General features: G+C 32.8%; 1 protein-coding gene across 6 annotated transcripts in view; it reads left to right on the forward strand.

Annotated features, from left to right (window-relative positions):
• Nucleotides 1–20,822, forward strand: part of CCDC88A (coiled-coil domain containing 88A) — a 116,212-nt gene that overhangs the window by 17,110 nt on the left and 78,280 nt on the right. For all 6 annotated transcript variants that reach the window (XM_081069491.1, XM_081069492.1, XM_081069493.1 and 3 more), the window contains exons 3-5: nucleotides 6,098–6,206; nucleotides 16,235–16,304; nucleotides 18,261–18,319. In XM_081069491.1, the coding sequence (XP_080925617.1) occupies nucleotides 6,098–6,206; nucleotides 16,235–16,304; nucleotides 18,261–18,319 (238 nt within the window). The remainder of the gene's footprint in view (nucleotides 1–6,097; nucleotides 6,207–16,234; nucleotides 16,305–18,260; nucleotides 18,320–20,822) is intronic.

Genomic DNA, 20,822 nt, shown 5'->3' on the forward strand with positions numbered 1-20,822 from the left:
TAATTTCATCTGATTTCCTTAGTATATAAAAGGTTTCCTCTTTTTATATTCAGAATTGTCTTAATTTGTTACAAGCAATCTTTTTTCCTAAGCTTGAAAAAGCTTAATATAAAGCTTATAAATAAAATTTTTTTACAAACCTTAAATGAATTTGAGCAATCCAAAATTCTAAATTCTTAAAATTTGCTGATTCTTAGAAGAGCTTTGGGCAAAGGAGATTACAAGGCTTTTCAGACAACTAGGTAAACTTCAAAATCGCATATGAGGAATGTTGGCCATAAAATGCAAAAACTTTAGTTTTAAATAATTACTTTAAAGAACACAGAGAAACTTGGTAACTCTGTCAGGGACAAAGATAATATTTACTTTATAAAATTTTTAAAAGTGGGAATGAAATCACAGATGTTTATTAGAATATTAGACATCCATCCCAAAGTATAACCCACATTTCATATCGTCATATCATAAACAATTTGCACTATACTCCTACAGTTTTTTTTCTGTACATTTTCAGTTGTAATATTGAAGTCTTTCTTAAATATTTGTTGTCAGAATTAAATACCCATATTTATAATAAAATATCACTGTGATAAACTGAGTGGGGAAAGGAAATGAATCTTTAGTTTGATTACTGTGAAAAAAGAAGAATGTGCTCAAACAATACAATAAAAACGATTTAGTATACGCATGCGATTTATGGATAACATTGTGCAAATCAAACTACCAATGTTTTCTTTGTTTTCCTGAATGATCCAATAAAAGAAAAGACTGAAAAAGAGTAAAAGAAAAAAACTGTACGATTTTAGGCAAATTAACTACTTTGGACTTCAATTTTCTAATTTCTCATGAAACTAGGTAACCTCTAATGTATTTTTTAGGTCTAAATGTTGTCAGTGTATGAATAGGAGACGTGGGTGAGAACTATGTAAGGGGATTCAAACATAGAGTTAAGAAAATAGAAATAAAATGATGGAAGAAGTTAGAGAGGAAAGATATTTACAGAATGTCTATGATTGCAAATGAAATTTCCTCAACTTTGGGTAATATACCTAACATTTTTGTTACTAGGTTTTTCCTACTCTCTTCTTCCAATTACACGTACATTTTTCTTCACAGTGACAGCTTGACTTAAACTAAGCTTTTATACATAAAGTAATATGGACACATTAAGTACTCTATGAGTATTTAACTTACTGACTAAAAGTGTACCAGAGTTGATTATATAAAACAAGATTTCCCTTCAGCTCTCTGGGTTTGTAATCATGACTTCCTGACCATGTGGCTGTTTCTCTTTGTCTGCCATGACACGTGATCTGACTTCTGTGTTATAGTCTCCTTGTTTTTGAAAGTAACTAGTTCTGGTTGATGCTTTTACCTCAGAGACCTACTTTTCCCGTTATATTCTCATTTGCCTTGGGCTGTTCATTATTTCCCTGACACTAACCATAAATCAGTCACAGGTTAGATTTAGCCTGCCTTACTATGCCCTTGATCTGTAGATGTCAAGTTGTAGTTTAGGATTCTGTTATTCAATTGATCTTTGGGACACAAATCTTAGTAGAGAGTATCTATTCCAGACTGCCAAGTGAGTTGTTAGCTTGTAGAATGTCATCTCAACTCTCATTAGAAAGCAATAGTTTTTAAAACACTATGCTTAGTTTTAAATCATTTATTCTTATTTTTATTTATTCAAACAACATTTGTGTTAGGATACATGCTATTTTTTATAGAAAAAAATAGGAATGAGATATGGCCGTGGTCAGAAGCTTACATTCTAGTGAGAAGTGAGAGGCATAAAGGCAGTTAAGTATTAGAAGACCTATGATAGAATCATGTACCCCAAAAAGGGAATAGTGTTATACTGTGTGGTCGAGCTGCTGGAGTTAATAGTCTAGGATTGTGAAGAAGACTCAGTATTAATAGTTGTAACAGTGTAATCCACTACATTAGCATATTAAAGGAGAAGAATCCAATGGGAGTAGATACAGGAAAAATTGGATAGAATTCAGCACCCATTCAAATATTGAATAGGAATAGGAGGAAACTTAACTTGAAGGAAGGTATCCACCAGAAAATTATTGCAGACATTATGCATTAATGGTAAAACAATAAAAGTAGTCCCATTAAGTTTGAGAACATGATAAGGATAGCTCTTATCTCCAACATTATTTGTTAATGCAGTAAGTAAAGAAATAGAAATGAGATAAAATTGGAAAGGAGGAGGTCAATTGCCATTGGCTGATGATACGATTTTTTTTTTTAACCTAGAAAACCCAAGAAAATGAACTGAGTACATTTGGAAAGTGGTTAATCAGAAATGCAGTCAGTATACAAAAATTAGTTTTCCTATTATACACTAGCAATGATAAGTAGACAGTGTAATGAAAAACAAATTGATTTCACAAAGAAAAACCCAAGTAAGAAAAAAGAATTTTAATGTATAAGACCTTTGTGGGAAAATTTTAAAGTTTTACTGATGCAAATGTCCATTTTTATCAAATTGATATTAACAAAAAACTAATACATCTCAATGAAGTTTGCCATAGAACCTTATAAATATCCCAAAACGCATAGAAAAGAGCAGTATATGTTAACCAGGACAACTTTAGAAAAAAGCAAAGGAGAGGAGCATATTCTAGTAGAATTAAAAGAATAATAAAGCTATAGTAATATAAAAAAGGTTTTAATGATATACATATAGACAAATAGGTAATAGAATAGGCTCCAAAAGTAGATCACACGATACAGGAATCTAGTATATCATAGAGATCAGTGGGAAATGATAAACTCTTTAGTAATTGGTATTGGGATAATTGATTAACAATATGGAAATACTAAAATTATATTCAAGAAGACCTCCAAGGCTTGTTTTTAAGCTGTTAGGGAGATTCTGGCATAGCTTTTACTCAACTACTAGTTTCTTATTACTTCTAAGACATGACTCTTCTGAGGTCTCTCCTAAATGCTCTGGGTGTTTATCAAGTTCTCTCTTCACTTTGGCTGGTCAGAACTTGAATTTCACTCTTTGTGACCTTTGGGTGTTATTAAGCATGGAGCTTTCCTGTACTTTTCCTCTGTTCAGCCTTGTGGAGTTTTAGGGTACATATGCACAACTTAATATTTAACCAAAATCTTAAAAGCATATTTTGGGAGCTCTTTGTTAGTGTAGCTTTCTTGTCTCTGGTAGTCCTTTCTGAAAATTTCAGTTATTCAGACCATATAAAAATTGGCAACCACCTCCTTGAACTCTAAGCTTTGTCTCCTCAAGTTCTGTGAGACTTGGGCTACTCACGCCACCCAGACTTCATTCTGGAAAGCGCCTCACTACTTCACTAGAGAGAGCCTTGCATTAACGGCTGTCCAGAGTCTGAAACCAATGATATGTTTTGTACAGTTTTCTAATTCTTAATGGCAAGAGGGCAAGTTTGGTGCTAGCTATTCCTTCCTATTTGATATTTTAGCTTAGTTTGGTTGTATTATTTTTTCATCTATTGGTATGAACAATCTCAGTGTAGATGGTTGAAATGATCCAATGTTGGGGCTTGACAGTGTGAATATGGTCAAAGGATAAAAGGATCAGTGTGTTTGGAGTGCTGGGAAGAGAATAGTTGAAATAAAGCAATAGTTCTCATTATATGATTTGACGCTCCTTTCAGAGGGTGCATAAGGTCTTCCTCCTACATATCTGTGTGAGGTTGAATTTTCTTTATACACATGAACCAAAATAACACAAAAACAAAATATAGAATGCAGAAGCAAAGATGAGCATCAGCCTGTTGTGTTTTTTTTTAAAGATTTTATTGGGGAAGGGGAACAGGACTTTATTTATTGGGGAACAGTGTGTACTTCCAGGACCTTTTCCAATTCAAGTTGTTGTCCTTTCAATCTTAGTTGTGGAGGGCACAGCTCAGCTCCAGGTCCAGTTGCCGTTGCTAGTTGCAGAGGGTGCAGCCCACCATCCCTGTGGGAGTAGAGGAATTGAACTGACAACCTTATGGTTGAGAGCCCGCGCTCCAACCAACTGAGCCATCTGGGAGCTCAGCAGCAGCTCAGCTCAAGGTGCCGTGTTCCATCTTTAGTTGCAGGGGGCACAGACCACCATCCCTTGTGGGACTCGAATAATCGAACTGGCAACCTTGTTGTTGAGAGCCCGTGCCCCAACCAACTGAGCCATCCGGGAGGCAGCTCAGCTCAAGGTGCCATGTTCAATCTTAGTTGCAGGGGGCGCTGCCCACCATCCCTTGCGGGACTTGAGGAGTTGAACTGGCAACCTGTGGTTGAGAGCCCACTGGCCCATGTGGGAATTGAACCGGCAGCCTTCGGAGTTAGGAGCACGGAGCTCCAACAGTTTTTAAAAATTAAACCAGATGTTAAAGAAATTTGTAAAAATAGTAAAACAATGCCACTCTCCTCACTAAATTTTGTTTAAATTTTTTACTTTTTAAGATATTTAAAATATACATAGTGGTGATTTGATATATATGTATACATTGTGAAAGGATTCCCACCACTTGGTTAGTTAACATACTATTACCTCACATTTTTATTGTGTGTGTGAACATTCCCCTATTAGCAAATATCAATGATATAATACAGAATTATCAACCACAGTTATATTTTGCATTAGATATTCAGACCATATAAAAATTGGCAGCCACTTTTCTATTCTCTGTTATTACTAGTTTGACTTTTTCTTTCGATTCCACATATAAGTGAGAACAGACAGTATTTTTTCTGACTCTGGCTTGTTTGATTTAGCATAATGCTATCAAGGTCCATCTATGCTGTTGCAAATGTCAGGATTTCCTTTTTTCTCATGGCTGAATAATATTTCTCTGTGTTTGTGTGTGTGTATGTGTGTCTGATCTTTATCCATTTATCTGTTGATGTACACTTAGGTTGTTACTTCTGTATCTTGGCTATTGTAAATAATGCTGCAGTGAACATAAGAGTGCACATAGCATTTTGAGTTCCTGATTTCTTTTCCTTTGCCTTACATTCCAGAAGTGAGAGTGCTGGATCATATGGTAGTTCTGTTTTTAATTATTTGAAGAATCTCCATAGTGATTGTACCAATTCTCACCAACAGTCAAGGATTCCCTCTTCTCCACATCCTCACCGACACTTGTTGTTTGTTGTCTTTTTAATAATAGCCATTCTGACAGGTGTGAGGTGATACCTCATTGTAGTTTTTTGATTTGCATTTTCCTGATGATTAGTGATGTTGAGCACCTTTTCATGTACCTGTATGTCTTCTTTGGAAAAATGTCTATTTAGTTTTTCTGCCCATTTTAAAATTGAATTTTTTTTCTTTTGCTATTGAGATGTATGAGTTCTTTATATATTTTGGGTATTAACCCCTTATTAGATATATGATTTGCAAATATTTTCTTTCATTTCATAGGTTGCCTTTTTTCATTTTCTTGATGGTCCTTTGCTGTGCAGAAGTTTTTAAGTTTGATGCAGTCACACTTCTTTTTTCGCCTTTGCTTTTGGTGTCATTGAATTTCTCATTCTTAGCCATGACCTAACAGTTTTTTCTTTTTCAGTTTCTGCTACCTCAGAATCACTGAACCGTTTGTTTTCATTAAATATACAGAAATTATATACAGAAATTACCCTAGATAAAAGTATTAACCTGTGTCATCACTTCATTCTTTAATTTCTCTGGGATATTGCCTGTTCAAATATAATCCTCACTATCCAGTGAGAAGACATAACATTAATTGGTTATTAGCCCACAGTTTACATTCTTGATTGAAATAGGTTTATTTTGGGTGTTGGAAATATACATATACTCGTATTCAAGGATATGAAATTATTCATCCCTGGAACTTGGAAAAACAATGCGAATGAAGGACAATATCTGACTTATGTTTCAAATTTATTTTGCCACTCTTAGAAATAGCAAATGCATTTTTATTAATTAGAAAAGCACAAATAAGTAATCATCTTTTTGGATCATCTCTCTTAATGCAGATGAATGTACAATTTATTTGAAGAAAAAATGTATTATATGATTTTTTTTTAGTCATCTATAGGTTGATAGGTATGTTTCAGTATGATTTTAGTTTAAAGTTTTTTTTATTTCTTACAGTAATCCTAAATCGGAGAGTCAGAGAGTAAATAAAAAAGTCAACAATGATGCCTCACTTAGAATTCATAATCTATCCATTTTGGTGAGACAGATAAAATTTTATTATCAGGTAAGTGCTTTTTTTTCCATCTAGTATTTTAATAACTGCTTGCATATTCACATTTTTGATTTAGTATCAATCATCTAACATATACTAAATTCTTATTATATTCCAGGTACTGATCTGTTTGCTGGAGATAGAGCAGTAATAACATAGCTTATTTCTTGTACATTCATAATTATCTGATTTTACCAATAATTATTATATTTTAGGAATTTTTAAAAGTAGTTAGCAGTTTCCTGAGAACTTGCATAGTGCAATATTTTGTTGGCCTACTTGAGTTACACTTTTGAAGAATGTACTTTTTATTGTTCTTTTTAAAACTTAACTTGAATGCATATTTCACAATTTAAGTATGATCATTCTCAGGGCCATCAATATACTTCTAAAAAATCGCTATAGCTGCATCACACAAATTTTAATGTATTGTATTTTTAAAAATATTTATTCTATGTATTTTCTAATTATTGTTATGATTTCTTATTTCATTTATGAGTTATTTAGACGTATGCTTTTAGATTTTGAAACATTTTTCAAGCAATTTGTTGATTTTTGGTCACAGAATGTGGTTTGTATGATACTGATTCTTTGACATTTGTTAATAATTACTTGGCTTGGCCGAGTATTTGTCAGTTTTTATAAAAGTTCCATGCGTGCTTGCAAAAGATGTATATTCTCCAGTTGTTTGGGTGCAGAGTCAGAACAAGCTTGTTTGTTAATTGTATTTTTCAAACTTTTTGCAGTCTGATTAGTTTTGTCTCTTGAGCAGTTATTGAGAAAGATGAATTGAAATCTCACAGTATAATAGATTGGTTAAATTTTCCTTTACACACTTTAAAGGTATGTTATTGTATGCAAATGAGTTTAAAATTGTTTAATTATTAGGAGAATTATACTATTTACCAGTAATTGTTTCTACATATTTTTCTTCTAGTTTAAAAGTTTTTCACTTTACATCTGTTGATAGGCCACTCTGAAAATTATACCTTTCATACTTCGCATAAACAAAGGCCTAAATTAATCAGTATTTTTACTCTTTTATGGAATAGTACTATGACATTAAAGTGCTTTAACTTCAGTCATTTCCCCCTGTGACTTTTAAACTGTTCTTATCTTGTATTTTAGTTCTTTTTTAAAAAAAAACCCATAAATTAGGTATTGAAAGTACTGCCAGATAAATAAAATCAGTGTTCCTTTAGCTCAAGCTACGTGTTTTCCTTTTGTTCCTTCTCATCGTTTTCTATCTCAGACCTGCCTTTGGGATCATTTTCTTGCTGAAATATGTCCTTTAAATGTTCAGAGAGGACTTGTTGATAATATTCTCAATGTTTATTTGTCAGAAAAATGCTTTTATTTCACTCTTGTTCTTGAAAGACAGTTTTGTTAGATATGCAGTTCTAGATTAACAATTACTTTTTCCTCAGTGTTTTGCAGATTTTATACTTCTATGTCTGGATTCTTTATTGTTCTGGAGACTCAGCTACCAGTCTGATTTTTATTCTTTGGTTAAATTGTCCTTTTTCTTTCCTGGCTCCTAATTTTGTCTCTTCTAATATTAATATTGGCTTTTTTCTATTCTATAACCTGATGGCCTTTAAATATTTCTACTACATGTATATTAGGCATTCTTACTCTAACCTCCGCGTTTATTAAACTCTCTTTTTTATTTATTTTATTTTTTATATTAGTTTCAGGCGTATGAAACAACATAATGATTAGACATTTACACCCCTCACAAAATGATAACCCTCCCCCCAGTCTATCCCTGACATCGTATATAGCTGTCACAATTCCATTGACTATATTCCCTATGCTGTACTTTACATTTATACAATGGAGTAGTACTCTGCCATAAAAAAGAATGAGATCTTAACATTTGCAGCAACATGGATGGACTGAGAGAAAATTATGCTAAGTGAAATAAGTGAGACTGAGAAAGACAAATACCATATGATCTCATTATATGTGGAATCTGAAGAACAGAATAAACGAGCAAACAAAACAGAAATAGACTCAGAGATACAGAGTTAAAAAATGATGGTTGCTAGATGGAAAGGAGAATTGGGGAATGGAGGAAAAGGTGAAGGGATTAGAAAGTACAAATTGGTAGTCACAGTAATCATGGGGATGTGAAATACAGATGTGGAATATAATCAGTAATGTTGTAAAGATCATGTAGGGTGCCAGATGGGTACTGGACTTATCAAGGGATCACTTCGTAGATTGTATACATGCCTGACCACTGTGCTGTACACCTGAAGCTGAATAATATTGAATGTCAACTATAATTTAAAATGTTTGTGTGTGTGTGTGTGTGTGTGTGTGTGTGTGTGTGTGTGTGTGTGAACTTTCTTTTATAGTATCAAATCTTGTCCTGCATTCGGAGTATTTTTTTCCTGGATTACCTTTTCAGTTTGTTAATTTGCCCTTCATATTTGTCAAATCTTTATTTAACATATTGATTAATTTTGACTCTCAATATTTATATCTTTCATTTTTAGCAGTTCTGTTTGATTCTTTTTATATTTGTTTTTTCATTTTGCTTGTTAATCATTTTTTTAAATTCCTGTCTTTTTTCTTCAGAAATTAAAAATATTTCTATTATAAATTTCATATCTGAAAATTCCAAAATCTGAAAACAGATCTGTGGGGATCTGAATCTACCCTTTGTTTTCTGTTTACTATGTTTCATGATAATGGGTGCCAGCAGTGGTGGCAATGATGTGTGTGTGGGTATGTGTGTGTGCGCACGCGCGCGCATGAGCGCACCACGGGCTTGCACATGTGTTTTAATTGTGAGCTCATTTGGGGGGAAAATTTTATCTGTGGGATAAAATTTTATCTGTGGGATAAAATTTCATGGGCCAAGGATGCATTGCTTCAGAGAGCATTTGTTTTCTTTTGTGCAACCAACCCAGAACCACTTTTAATTTTTTTAAGCAGCTTTATATTATTTTAGAAGAAATACCTGTATGCTATAGCAAACTGGAAAAAATTAAAAAATACAAACAGTTCCAGTTTCTAATAGAGATTACCACTATTAGCACCTGAATACATGTACTTGTGGATCTCTTTGCATTTGTGTGTATTATGTATTTATGTGTTTACATATATGTTTTTAAACTGGGACTACATTATTGCAGATCCTTGGGGAAATAATCTTCTTCAATCTCTAACAAAGGCTAAGAAAAACAGCTTTTTCCTTGCTTTCTTTTACAGGATTCATTTTTTTTTTCTGTCTTTTAACTGAGAATTATCTTTTTACTATATTTTGGGCTCAGTCATACATTCTTTTTTAAAAGATTTTTTTATTGGGGAATGGGTACAGGATTTTATTGGGGAACAGTGTGTACTTCCAGGACTCTTTTTTTCCAAGTCAAGTTGTCCTTTCAGTCTTAGTTGTGGAGGGTGCAGCTCAGCTCCAGGTCCAGTTGCCGTTGCTAGTTGCAGGGGGTGCAGCCCACCATCCCTTGTGGGAGTCGAACCGGCAACCTTGTGGTTGAGAGGATGTGCTCCAACCAACTGAGCCATTTGGGAGCTCAGTGGCAGCTCAGCTCAAGGTGCCGTGTTCAATCTTAGTTGCAGGGGGTGGAGCCCACCATCCCTTGCGTGACTCGAGGAATTGAACTGGCAACCTTGTGGTTGAGAGCCCACTGGCCCATGTGGGAATCGAACCAGCAGCCTTCGGAGTTAGGAGCACGGAGCTCCAACTGCCTGAGCCACCGGGCCGGCCTTCAATCATACATTTTTAAAGATTTTTTTTTTTTAAGTTATTCAGCATTTTGGATTCCTTCCTTCCTTTGTAATATCTAGCATTCCTTGTTGCCCAAAATAAAAGTCTATGTTAGACTTTTTATAAACATTTTTTTAAGCCCAAATGTTAATAGTGCCAAGATGATGATGTTAATAATTTGAATTTTCTTGACACTTTTAAAAATTTTTTTTATTGGGGAACAGTGTGTTTCTCCAGGGCCCATCAGCTCCAAGTCATTATCATTCAGTCTAGTTGTGGAGGGCGCAGCTCCTCTCCAAGCCCAGTTGCCATTTTTAGTCTTTCGTTGTAGGGGGAACAGCCCACCATCCCATGCGGGAATTGAACTGGCAACCTTGTTGAGAGCCTGTGCTCTAACCAGCTGAGCCATCTGGCCGCCAGTGTCACTGTTTTTTTTAGACATATCTGTAAATTTTATTGACATTTGCTGGATGACCAGTTATACCCTTTTCTTTTTATTAAAGTTTGAATACTAATGGACTAACTTAGGGCTAGAAGTGATAGCATATCCTAACTTTATGTCAATATTGTTTTAGATAGTTAAAACAAAACATTACTAAGAGTTGATATTCACCTTGTACTACTCCTCTATGCCCTTTCTTTAGAACCAGTTTACCAGACTATCTCGACCTGCCCCCCATGCTTTATATTCTGAGATAAAATTTTTGTCTAAAAAGTTTCTGTTGCACTTGTAAAGTATCTTCAGAAATAGGTCAACCATCTTATTTACATGATTAATTGACTTACTAAATTTATTTATTATTCTCATGTATGTAACCAAGGTAGACATGGCCTGCTTTAATATGACAGGGTTCAGGTTAACAAAGTCCAAATCATGCAATTCTTGTCATCTGGTACATTACCTATGTATTGGAAAAATCAGATTTTTTCCTAAAGTCTTTCTAATAGAGCTATTAATTTTTTTTTTTTTTACATCTTATATACCTCTCAGAAAAAGTATTTAAGGTGAAATGTTTGAATACATTTTAACTGTTCTGACTCACAAAAGGAAAGTAAATTGGGGCAAGTTAAAATTCACAAGTCTATGTCTCTCTCTCTTTTTTTTCCTTTTTTTAATAGGTCAGTAAGTAAGCATTCAGTCTCTAGCAAAAATGGTTCGTAGGGAGAAAGGAGAATTGACAGAATATCCTGAGATGATTGTTAGTGGGGGGAATTCAGTAATGATAGGTAAATTTAAGTGTCAGTATTCTTTTTTTCAAATTTTATTTTAATGGTTTGGAATATGTAAAAGCTCAGTAAATATTATAATGTCAATGAAATTTCTCCTCTGTTCCACTACCTTTTATTGACTGCCAAGGCAAGGCATTGGGGCGACAGAACAGGTCAGGCCATGTCCTTATTCTCGTGGAATTTATGGTTCTAGTAGAGGGATGATAGGAAAGTAAATAAATAAAACAATTTTGATTATGATAAATAAGGACAATGAAGTAGTAATGTGAGATCTGGCAACATTAGATTATCAGAATGTTTATTAAACTTATACTTTATTATGTTTGAGTGGAAATTCAGATCTTTTCAAATAAGCATTTGATCCTTAGCAAGCATCTCTTGTTGTCTTCCAAATAAGTATTTAAAACTCTTCGAATCAGAAAATTATTATAACTGTCATGTAAAATTACCTAGGCTTTTTGATTTTTTTTTTTAAAGTTATTTTTATTTCTGTGAATGAGGGAGAGATAGTGAATTTAATTATCAGAGACACACTTTACAAGTAACAATCTTAGTACATTTTTAGAACTGTTAGCATCAGTGTTTGGTATGACTGCACTGGCTGCAGTATAAATAAATACTAAAAGAAGCAAGGTGATTGTTCAACCACCATTAAAATAATGATCTGAATTTTTTTGAGGCCCAAAAAGGGAAGAACACGTTACAATTAAGAAATTTAAATTTATTAGGAAGTTTTTGCACTAATACTAAAAAAAAAAAAAAACCAGGTCTAGTACCGTTAATGTAGTTGCCAGAGAAAGCAGGTACTTTTTAAGGTTTTTCTTTAACATCTATTATAATAAGCAACATTTGGAGTATAAATAAAACTCAGTAGCCAAGGAAAGAGACAGTTTGTTATACAACAAATGCTTTATATTCCATCATGTTTTGGACACTTTGGTCAGTAGTTCTTTCCTTTTAATGCCATGTTTTTGTTTTTTTTTCCTATAGCCTACTAAAATATGGTAAAATAGTCTTAATTCTTTTCACTAGTAATGCAGATAAAAGGACAAATACAAATAGTATGATAAATGTAACTTATGTTTGAATTTTTTAAATAAATTATAAGAGTTCCAAAGGAGCATTTTGCTCAGTGTGTGATTCAGGAAAGGAAAATGAAGCCAGACCTTTCCTGGAAGTGTTGTTTAACTTGTTATTGTAAAGGAGGTATTATGCATAGCATATAGAAAGAAGGAGAAGCCTAGTTTATCTTTGAACAGTAACTAAATAATGTCTATGTCTGGCCCACATTTGAAATAGTGTTTCTTACAATGCTTTAGCAACGAACTTTAATTCACAGAAACCTTGTGTATCAATAAAAAAGTTTTAGATGGTCAACTAAAAAATATAGTTAATGTACCATTTTTTATAGAAAAGTTACACAAATCCAACTAAAACTAATAGGAATGAAATTACTTGTACTACCTTTCAAAACATCTCTATTATTACCCTGTTTCCCAAAAAATAAGACCTAGCCGGACCATCAGCTTTAATGCGTCTTTTGGAGCAAAAATTAATATAAGACCTGGTCTTATAGTATATGAAACCCGTCCTATGTTATATTAAAATATTACTTTTTGCTCCAAAACACGCATTAGACCTGATGGTCCGGCTAGGTCTTATTTTCGGGGAAACACGGTATTTTCCAGTTAACATAATCTCTGCTAGTTCTTTCTTGTTCTGTGTTATTAAGTATTGCCATTTTCCAAATCTTTATGGACTGTCTTTATACAAGGATGATATTTGTCCCTATTCAGGCAAACTGCTTTAATGGTCCTGAAATTCTTTATATTTGAATACTTGCTTGCCTCTAAAAAATTTCACCTCTTTTTATCTCCATCTCCACCAATATACTCCTTCTCATTCCCTGCTTTATTACTATCATTAGCATTTATCACCAAAAAGCTTATTTTCTGTCCTCTCCTACTAAAATGTAAATTCCATGACAGCAAGGATTTTTGTTTATTCATTGCTGTAATGTCTGGCAGATAATAAACATGCAATAAATATGTGTTGAATGAATGACTGTCCTGATTTTCACAAAACTTTACCTCTTTAGTTGTATTAATAACATCATTCTCCATGCATTTTTATAGGTTTCTTATCATTTTAGTAATAAGTGAAGTATCTTCACTAAATGAGTTCATATACATATCATCCTTAATCCACAATTAATTTGTTTCTCCTATTTAATAAAAGTCACACTTATTTTTAACTCATTTATGTATCACTTTTCCTTTTTTTTTTCGCGCTTTAATGATGAACACCTTTAGAGTTTGGTGAAGTCTGGAAAGTCTGGGGATGATATAATAGAGCTTTAACAATAGCAATCAGTTTTTTTAGTCTCTGGTCTCTTTTATGTCTTGTATATATTTTAATTAATGTAATTGTAAGATTCGGATAGGGAAGTAAGACTTTTTATAAAAATGTAGCTAGAGTCCTCTGGAGAACCATTAGAACTAAAAAGAGGTTATAGAATTTGGGTTTTTAAAATTTGTATAATTTTTAGCTGCCTCACCTAATATTAGTACTTTCAGACATAATTTAAAATTAATCCTGGAAATAAAGTAAAAAGGCAGATTTTTCCCGTTAACTCCAGTATTTAATCGTTTTTTAAAACTTTATGCTTTTGTTTCACTTCCTACCCTTCCCAACAAAAGTCACATACATGGTAAATCATGGAGCAGAAATTTAAGCTTAGGTGTATTGACTCTACCAGAGTACACAATACTAAGCATTCAGAATCTGCTATACTATAGTACATTTTGAGATACGTGGAGATAAACTTCAGAATGTAAAGGTCAAACTGCATTAACACATGAGGTTATTGATGATTCCGTATGGTGAAAGGAAATGAGATTGTTTTCATCTTTGTGGAAATACTGAGTTAGCATAAGAGCATGGGGTAACAGAGTAGGCAGGAATGGGGAGCCAGCTGAGGAATAGGGTGGAGGAAAAGAGATAGCAGACCATATTAAAGATTACTATCCACTTGGATAGTTGCCTTATAACAGTGTATCAGCATGAAATGTTAACATGGCAAATCAATAAAATAAATTGCTTTGGTAATATAAATTGATGTTTTCTAGTTAATTCAGCAGTTTTAACTCATGTTACCCCAAAATAAGTGGTGCAGATGAGAATTATCTTTTATATTGAAATTGAGATAAGGCTTTTTTCTAATAATTCATTATATGTTAAAATTTAAAGCATTTATAGGAGAGTGAATTTTCTTTGTTCTGACTTAGGTTAACTTCACTAAATAGGATATAGACAAAACAGTGATTGTTTTTTATTTTTAATTTTTTATTTTTCAATTACAGTTGACATACAAGACAGTCTCAACATGACTTCTTCTGTATATCCTTAGTTATAGGACTTCTGTACAGGTAGACTTCAGGTGATTCTCAAGGATGGTTGTTGTATACGTTAGCTGTAATTTTGATGTGCTTAGGAGAGGTGGCAAGCACAGCATTTACCTACTCTGCCATCTTAACCAGATCCCCAATGGTTGCTCTTTTTCTACATCTTTCTTATTTATGATTTCTCTTAATGTGTACAATAGTTCTGATAATTTTGCTTCAAGGCAAGGAAACTGAAAATTAGAATGAATTACAAATGTATCCCTCTAAGTCCATTTAGCTGTCATAAGACTTAGCCTAGTCTATCTTGATATAACTTGCTTTTAACTGGAAAATTCATTTGTTAAATATTCAAACTTAGTATCAGTCCTTGGAGTAAGTGATTTTGGCAGTTTTTGATGCATTCTTAATATTCATACTTGTATTTATCTAAAATGATGCACATACTGAATATGGAATTTCTTTAAATGTATGCATACTTTTGGTGATAGTTTTTTAAAGAGCTAACAAATACAACAAATATAAAAAATATAACAAATTTTTGAAACTTTTTGATACATATTTAAAAAGAATTGTAGATAAAAGGTTAATTTTAGTTAGCTTCTGGTGTCATGCCACACACTGGCTATGGGAAAATGCTTCAGTGAATCTAAAATTACATGTCTTTAAAAAGCAGTATAAGTTAACTTTTTCAGTTATTTGCTTCCTCATCGTACTATTTTAAGAATGATTCAAAAAGAATTGAATACTTACAAAAACTTATTCCTCAACAACTAGTTATGTCTGAATATGTAGTGAAAGCCAAATTGTAGACAGTTATTTCTGTAATATTGCAAAGATTCGGTAATATCACATGACACCCGTCAATTCTGTAGTCTGATTCATCCCAGACCCTTTGTAGCATGTCATTGTTAGTGGTTGAAATGACAAGACACATGTGTTTCTTCATTCCTCAAAGAAGGGGTGGTATAAACAGATGGTATATACTCCATGTATTACTCAAATGAGTAATTTCAAAGCATCCAGTTCTTTCTGAATCATCCTGAACCATCAGAATATGTATATGTATGTATATGTATATATATATATATATATACACATATGTATATGTATATATATATATATATTCTCGTCACTAAAATTTTGACAGAAGTCAAAGGAAATGAAACATCTGTTGTAGGTAGAGGAGAGAAATAGTGATCACTGAAGAAGAGCTCAGTTTCATTAAATGATCATTAGACAGGATTTTTAAGAAAGTAACAGCTTTCTTAATTTTAAAATGAGTTGATATTTTTAACTCCCTCAGAGTATACAAAAAGAGTATACATGCTTAATCTTTTATTGAGGAATGCTGTTTAATTATCTAACACACCTAAAACTCAGATTTCCAAATAAATATTAGACCAGTTCAACTTGGACACTTTTATTTTGTGGGCATTTGATATGTTATGAACTTAAGTCTATTTACTATCATAATTTTAGTTATTTAATTCATTAACTTAAAATTACAGAAGATTTATAATATTAGATATCTTTTTTGACATTTATTTATCTTTAAACCTTTTTAATTGCAGTATAGCATACCTGAAGAGAAGTGCACAAATCATAAATTAGTTGAGTAATTACCTAGTCAGCATTACCCATTATAACAACCTTTGGGTATCTTTTGACAGGAGACTTTGCAGCAATTGATCATGATGTCATTGCCAAATGTCTTAATCATTGGCAAAAATCCCTTTTCTGGTAAGTATTAAAATTAGTATAACGTGATAATAAAGTCTTATAATGTTTACCAAGATCTTGCTTATTTATATCAACAGACTAGGTTTTTCATGACTCTACAGGGAAATTTGGAGGTGATATTCCAATTTATAGAAAGAAAATGAACTTAGAATGTTTGTAAGTTGTAGATGAGATCAGACATACATTTTACATTAAGTCCAGTGTTTTTTAGACTACCAAATTGATACTTTTGTGTGATGATTTTTTAGTGTCTCATTATAAACAAGGTAGAAGATACTGTAGCTGTAGGTCTTAAAGGAACATAATCTTAGAAAAGAAGTGATTTTGAAATAATTTCTAGGTTTCTTTTTATATATTCCATCTACCATTGCCAAAGTTGTTTGAATCTATGGTTTTACCGATTGATATGTTGTAATTTATATTGAACTATTTCTGAGTGGGAAAATAAGAAGCCATTTCTTAGATTATTTAATTTATTTTTTTCAAAAGTTTCTGCCCTTTACTACATTTTAATTGTGATATGTTCAGAGTTTTAATTTTGAATAATTGGGGAAATTAGCAACTATCTTTACACTTTTAGGATGACTTAATTCTAACAGGCTACGTGTAATCCAAATAAAGTGTATCTTCTCCAGACTCTTCCCCCTCCCTCAGTCAGAACAAACAAAAATAAAACCAAAATAGAAATAAAACCAAGCAGCTGTTTTTATTGAAGAATATACCAATTAGATGGGATGAATTAGGAGGTTAGACAGTCTTTTGAGATATTCTGGGGTATTTGATTATACAGATGAAAAAAATATTTTGTGTGTAGAATGGAATTATTTTCATTTCCACATGCATTTAGTGATTACCTACCAAGTTATAGGGACCAGGAATAAAAAAGGTCTGTGCTCTGGAAGATCTTGTGTTTTGGTGACAGATATAGATTACTGGGAAATCACAATTATTAGTATGAAATAGAGATATGTTTGTAAAAATGTTAAGGCATATAAAATATGGAGCTATCAATTCTGAAAGTTGGCAGGTTAGTGAGGGTTGGGGACCATTGGTGGTTTGGTCAGAGAAGACCACACAGAGATGTTAGAGCGGTGCCTAGGATTGTTATAAGTAGTTCACTAGAGGGATGAGGGGCAAGGGAAGAAAGGCAGGCAGAGGGAGTAACAAGTTAAAGCAGAGAGTGTGTGTATGTATAATATGTAGGGAAGGGTGATTAGTATGGCTAAGAAGGTAGGTTGTTTCATGGAGAGTAGGAGGAAATATTTAAAAAGAAGTTTTGTACTTTATTGTGGACAGATTGACCTGGTGGTGAAATTCGGGCCCAAAGAATTGACTTTTTTTTTTTTTTTGGTCAGCTGAATGATTTAAGAAAATCTGAATTTAATTGGATAGCAGATGTGCTCTCTAGTTCTGTTACAGACCATTACTTTCATGCAGCTTGTTATGTATATTTATTTTACCAGCTTTGCGGTAACTGACATTTAAGGTTTTGATCCTCATGAATCTATGCAATGGAAAGTCATTTGAATTGTATAGGGAGACGACTCATGTAAGATAGGTGTTTTAGAAACAAAACACTAATAGGCCTAAAAGAAGTCAGACCTGTTAGGAACCATTTTGGCTGACTTTGTGGCATGTCCCTATAGCAGTTCTTAATTCAGTACGCTTGTGTAGTATAATCATGTATGGGAAAGTAGTGGACCTATTCACTGCACAGAGTATTGAATCTTATGTTATCTATACTGCAGCCCTTCAAAGTTCAGATCCTTGCCCATTTCTTATGCTATTACCACATTATGCACAGACAGAGCTATTATTTCGAATTCTCCACTGTACTGACAGACTTAATCCTTTGGTTAAATTGTTAATACTACCTCTAAGAAGTGATTCTATCAGCGTAAGAAAGAGAGTTGAACTAAAGTAAAATGTTGTACTTTGTAATTGTTTTTATTTCAGAACAAGGCACAGAAGAAGTTAAAAAGTTGCTGTTACTTTTACTGGGATGTGCAGTTCAGGTGAGTTAAAATGTTTCTTTATATTTTATTTTAATAACTTTGTTATTTTATTTCGGACTCTAGTTTCTGAGAGACTTAAGGATGGGCCATTGGTTTTTAAAGTCTGTATTAGAGATTATAAATAGCTGTATAACCTCCTAAAGAGATTTTGAAGAAAAAGACATGCTCTGTTATTTTATTTCAAACTTAAGTTATCAGATACTCATATCATTTAAAATCTTTAATTATTCTTTTTTTACTCTGAATCTTCTAATGGCCCCAGGTTTTTCAAGTTTCCTTAGAGGTACCTTTAAAAACCTCTTTCAAGACTTTCTTATGATGAATGTGTGCATGAGTGTGTGTTATTGAAGAGAAGTGGGGGTCAAATATATGGTGATAGAAGGAGAACTGACTCTGGGTGGTGAACACACAATGTGATATACAGATGATGTATTATAGAATTGTACACTTGAACCTATGTAATTTTACTAACCATTGTCACCCCAATAAATTTTAATTTTAAAAAAAGTGGGATTAACAATAAATATAAAAGAGGCAGAAATTATGAAAAGTGTTTTAGGAGTCTGGGATATTATATTGCCCTTTTTTGATCGATTACAATAATAATAGCTATGATTTGTGGAATGCCTACTTTGTGTCAGATATGATACCTTATATAGGTTTTCTCATAATACCTCTTCAGATAAGGAGATTGGTGTTTAGGTAGGGTGATATCAAGTTACTCAAATTAAGACACTTGTGAAAGTCAAAAGGGTACTATTGACAATTCCAGTGGAACTGCATGTACATTATTAAAGTTTCATGCAGTGTAATGTACTGTGTTTAGTTCGTAATTATTTTAATACTAACTTAAATATAATGTTTGTAGACATTGCTGTTCTAATTTGGTCATCAGATTTTGAGTTAGAAACAGTCATTAATTATTTATAGCCTTTTGTACTGTATCTACTTTAAAAAAATACCCTCTATTGGTGAATGTTATGTAAATTTAGATAACTTAGTGGCAACATCAATTTGGTTGTTACTTCTGGTTATTATTTGGTTGTTATTGCTGGTTACTAAAACTGATAGTGGGAATAGAACAAAACCAACGACTTTTTTTTTTTTTTATGAGCAGTTTAGGGAAAGCCTAAAATATTAAAGAAACCACCATTGTTACCATCTGTAAAGGCAACAAAAGAAGATTATGAAATCTAAGCTGTTTCCCCCTACCTTACTGTTTTTTATAACTCACCCAGGTACTGGAAAATGGAAAGGATGACATGGAAATTATGTTCCTTTTTCTAATAAGCTAAATAAAGTTTTTGATAGGTTAACCAACCCAGGGTCTTCTGGTTCTGCTAGTAGGTGTTTCCTAAAGAAATTTACCAATATTTTTTTACATTTGAATGACTTGATATTCATGTTTTAAAACAACTTCTGTCATTTTACTTTACCATCTCAAGGAAAGCAGAGCTATAGGCCTATTTAAAAAACAAAAAAACAACTACATAATGAAGCCATGCTAGAAATCACCAATTATAACGTCAGATCTGTATGTTCCTTCTTACTGATGCACAGAACTAAATGCTGCATAAAGTAAATAATATATACAAAGACCTACCCTTGTAAGTATCGTGCCTCTTAAAATAGTTTACGTTAATGTCAGCATGTAATGAAAACAAGTTTTTCTAGCAATGTTAAGTATTCTTAATTTGTCCTATTAATATGTTAGCTGGTTATGATTACCTGTACTTTAGATTCACATAATCTGGGAAAGGTTTGTAAGGTAGATACCATTTCAAGTGGTCATTGGAAAAAGGAGGACAAATATATGGGTGGATTAAGGCATAAGAGAAGGCACAGAGTGGGAAAATTGTGTAAAAGAATAATCATATTAATATGCATTCGTGTGACATTGTAAAGTGAACTAGAAAATAGAGACGATTTCAAGATATTTAGGGAGAACAGGGCAATGTGAAGGTAAGTTTTAAAGTTGAAGGGAGAAATTTATTAACTTTATGATTTTTTAAGTTAAGGGGAAAAGTTCTGAGTCAGTAAATGAAATGTATTAGCAATGTGAAAGAGTGACTAGGGAAGTGTGGCTTGACTCAGTGAAGAGTAATCTTTAGCACTATGTTTGGAAGATGTTTGAGACCCAAAGTAGCAAACTTATTTGAGAATAAAGAAAGAATAAATATAAGCAAGTTTATTTTTTTCATAGTAAGAGAGTGTTGGTTTCATCAATTGTATACAACAAAACAAAGACTCAAGGAGATCATCATCCTAAACCTAACTTGAGTCGACATCATTCAGAGTTTATTTTATAGACTTGAGGAGGTGGCTAGGTTGTCAGACCTTGATCTTTGATGTGAGATTGATTTATCAAGAAGATTGTAAACCAGTCTTTGTATATACATTATGTCTTTTTAGTCAGCAGGGTTTTTTCTTTACTTAAAACCCCTTGGGACTTGTATCTGTTGTGATGCCAGAATGGCAAATCTAGTAAGAAAGGAGAAAGGAT

This window comes from Rhinolophus hipposideros, assembly GCF_964194185.1.
Source record: "Rhinolophus hipposideros genome assembly, chromosome: 12".
Lineage (NCBI taxonomy): Eukaryota > Metazoa > Chordata > Mammalia > Chiroptera > Rhinolophidae > Rhinolophus > Rhinolophus hipposideros.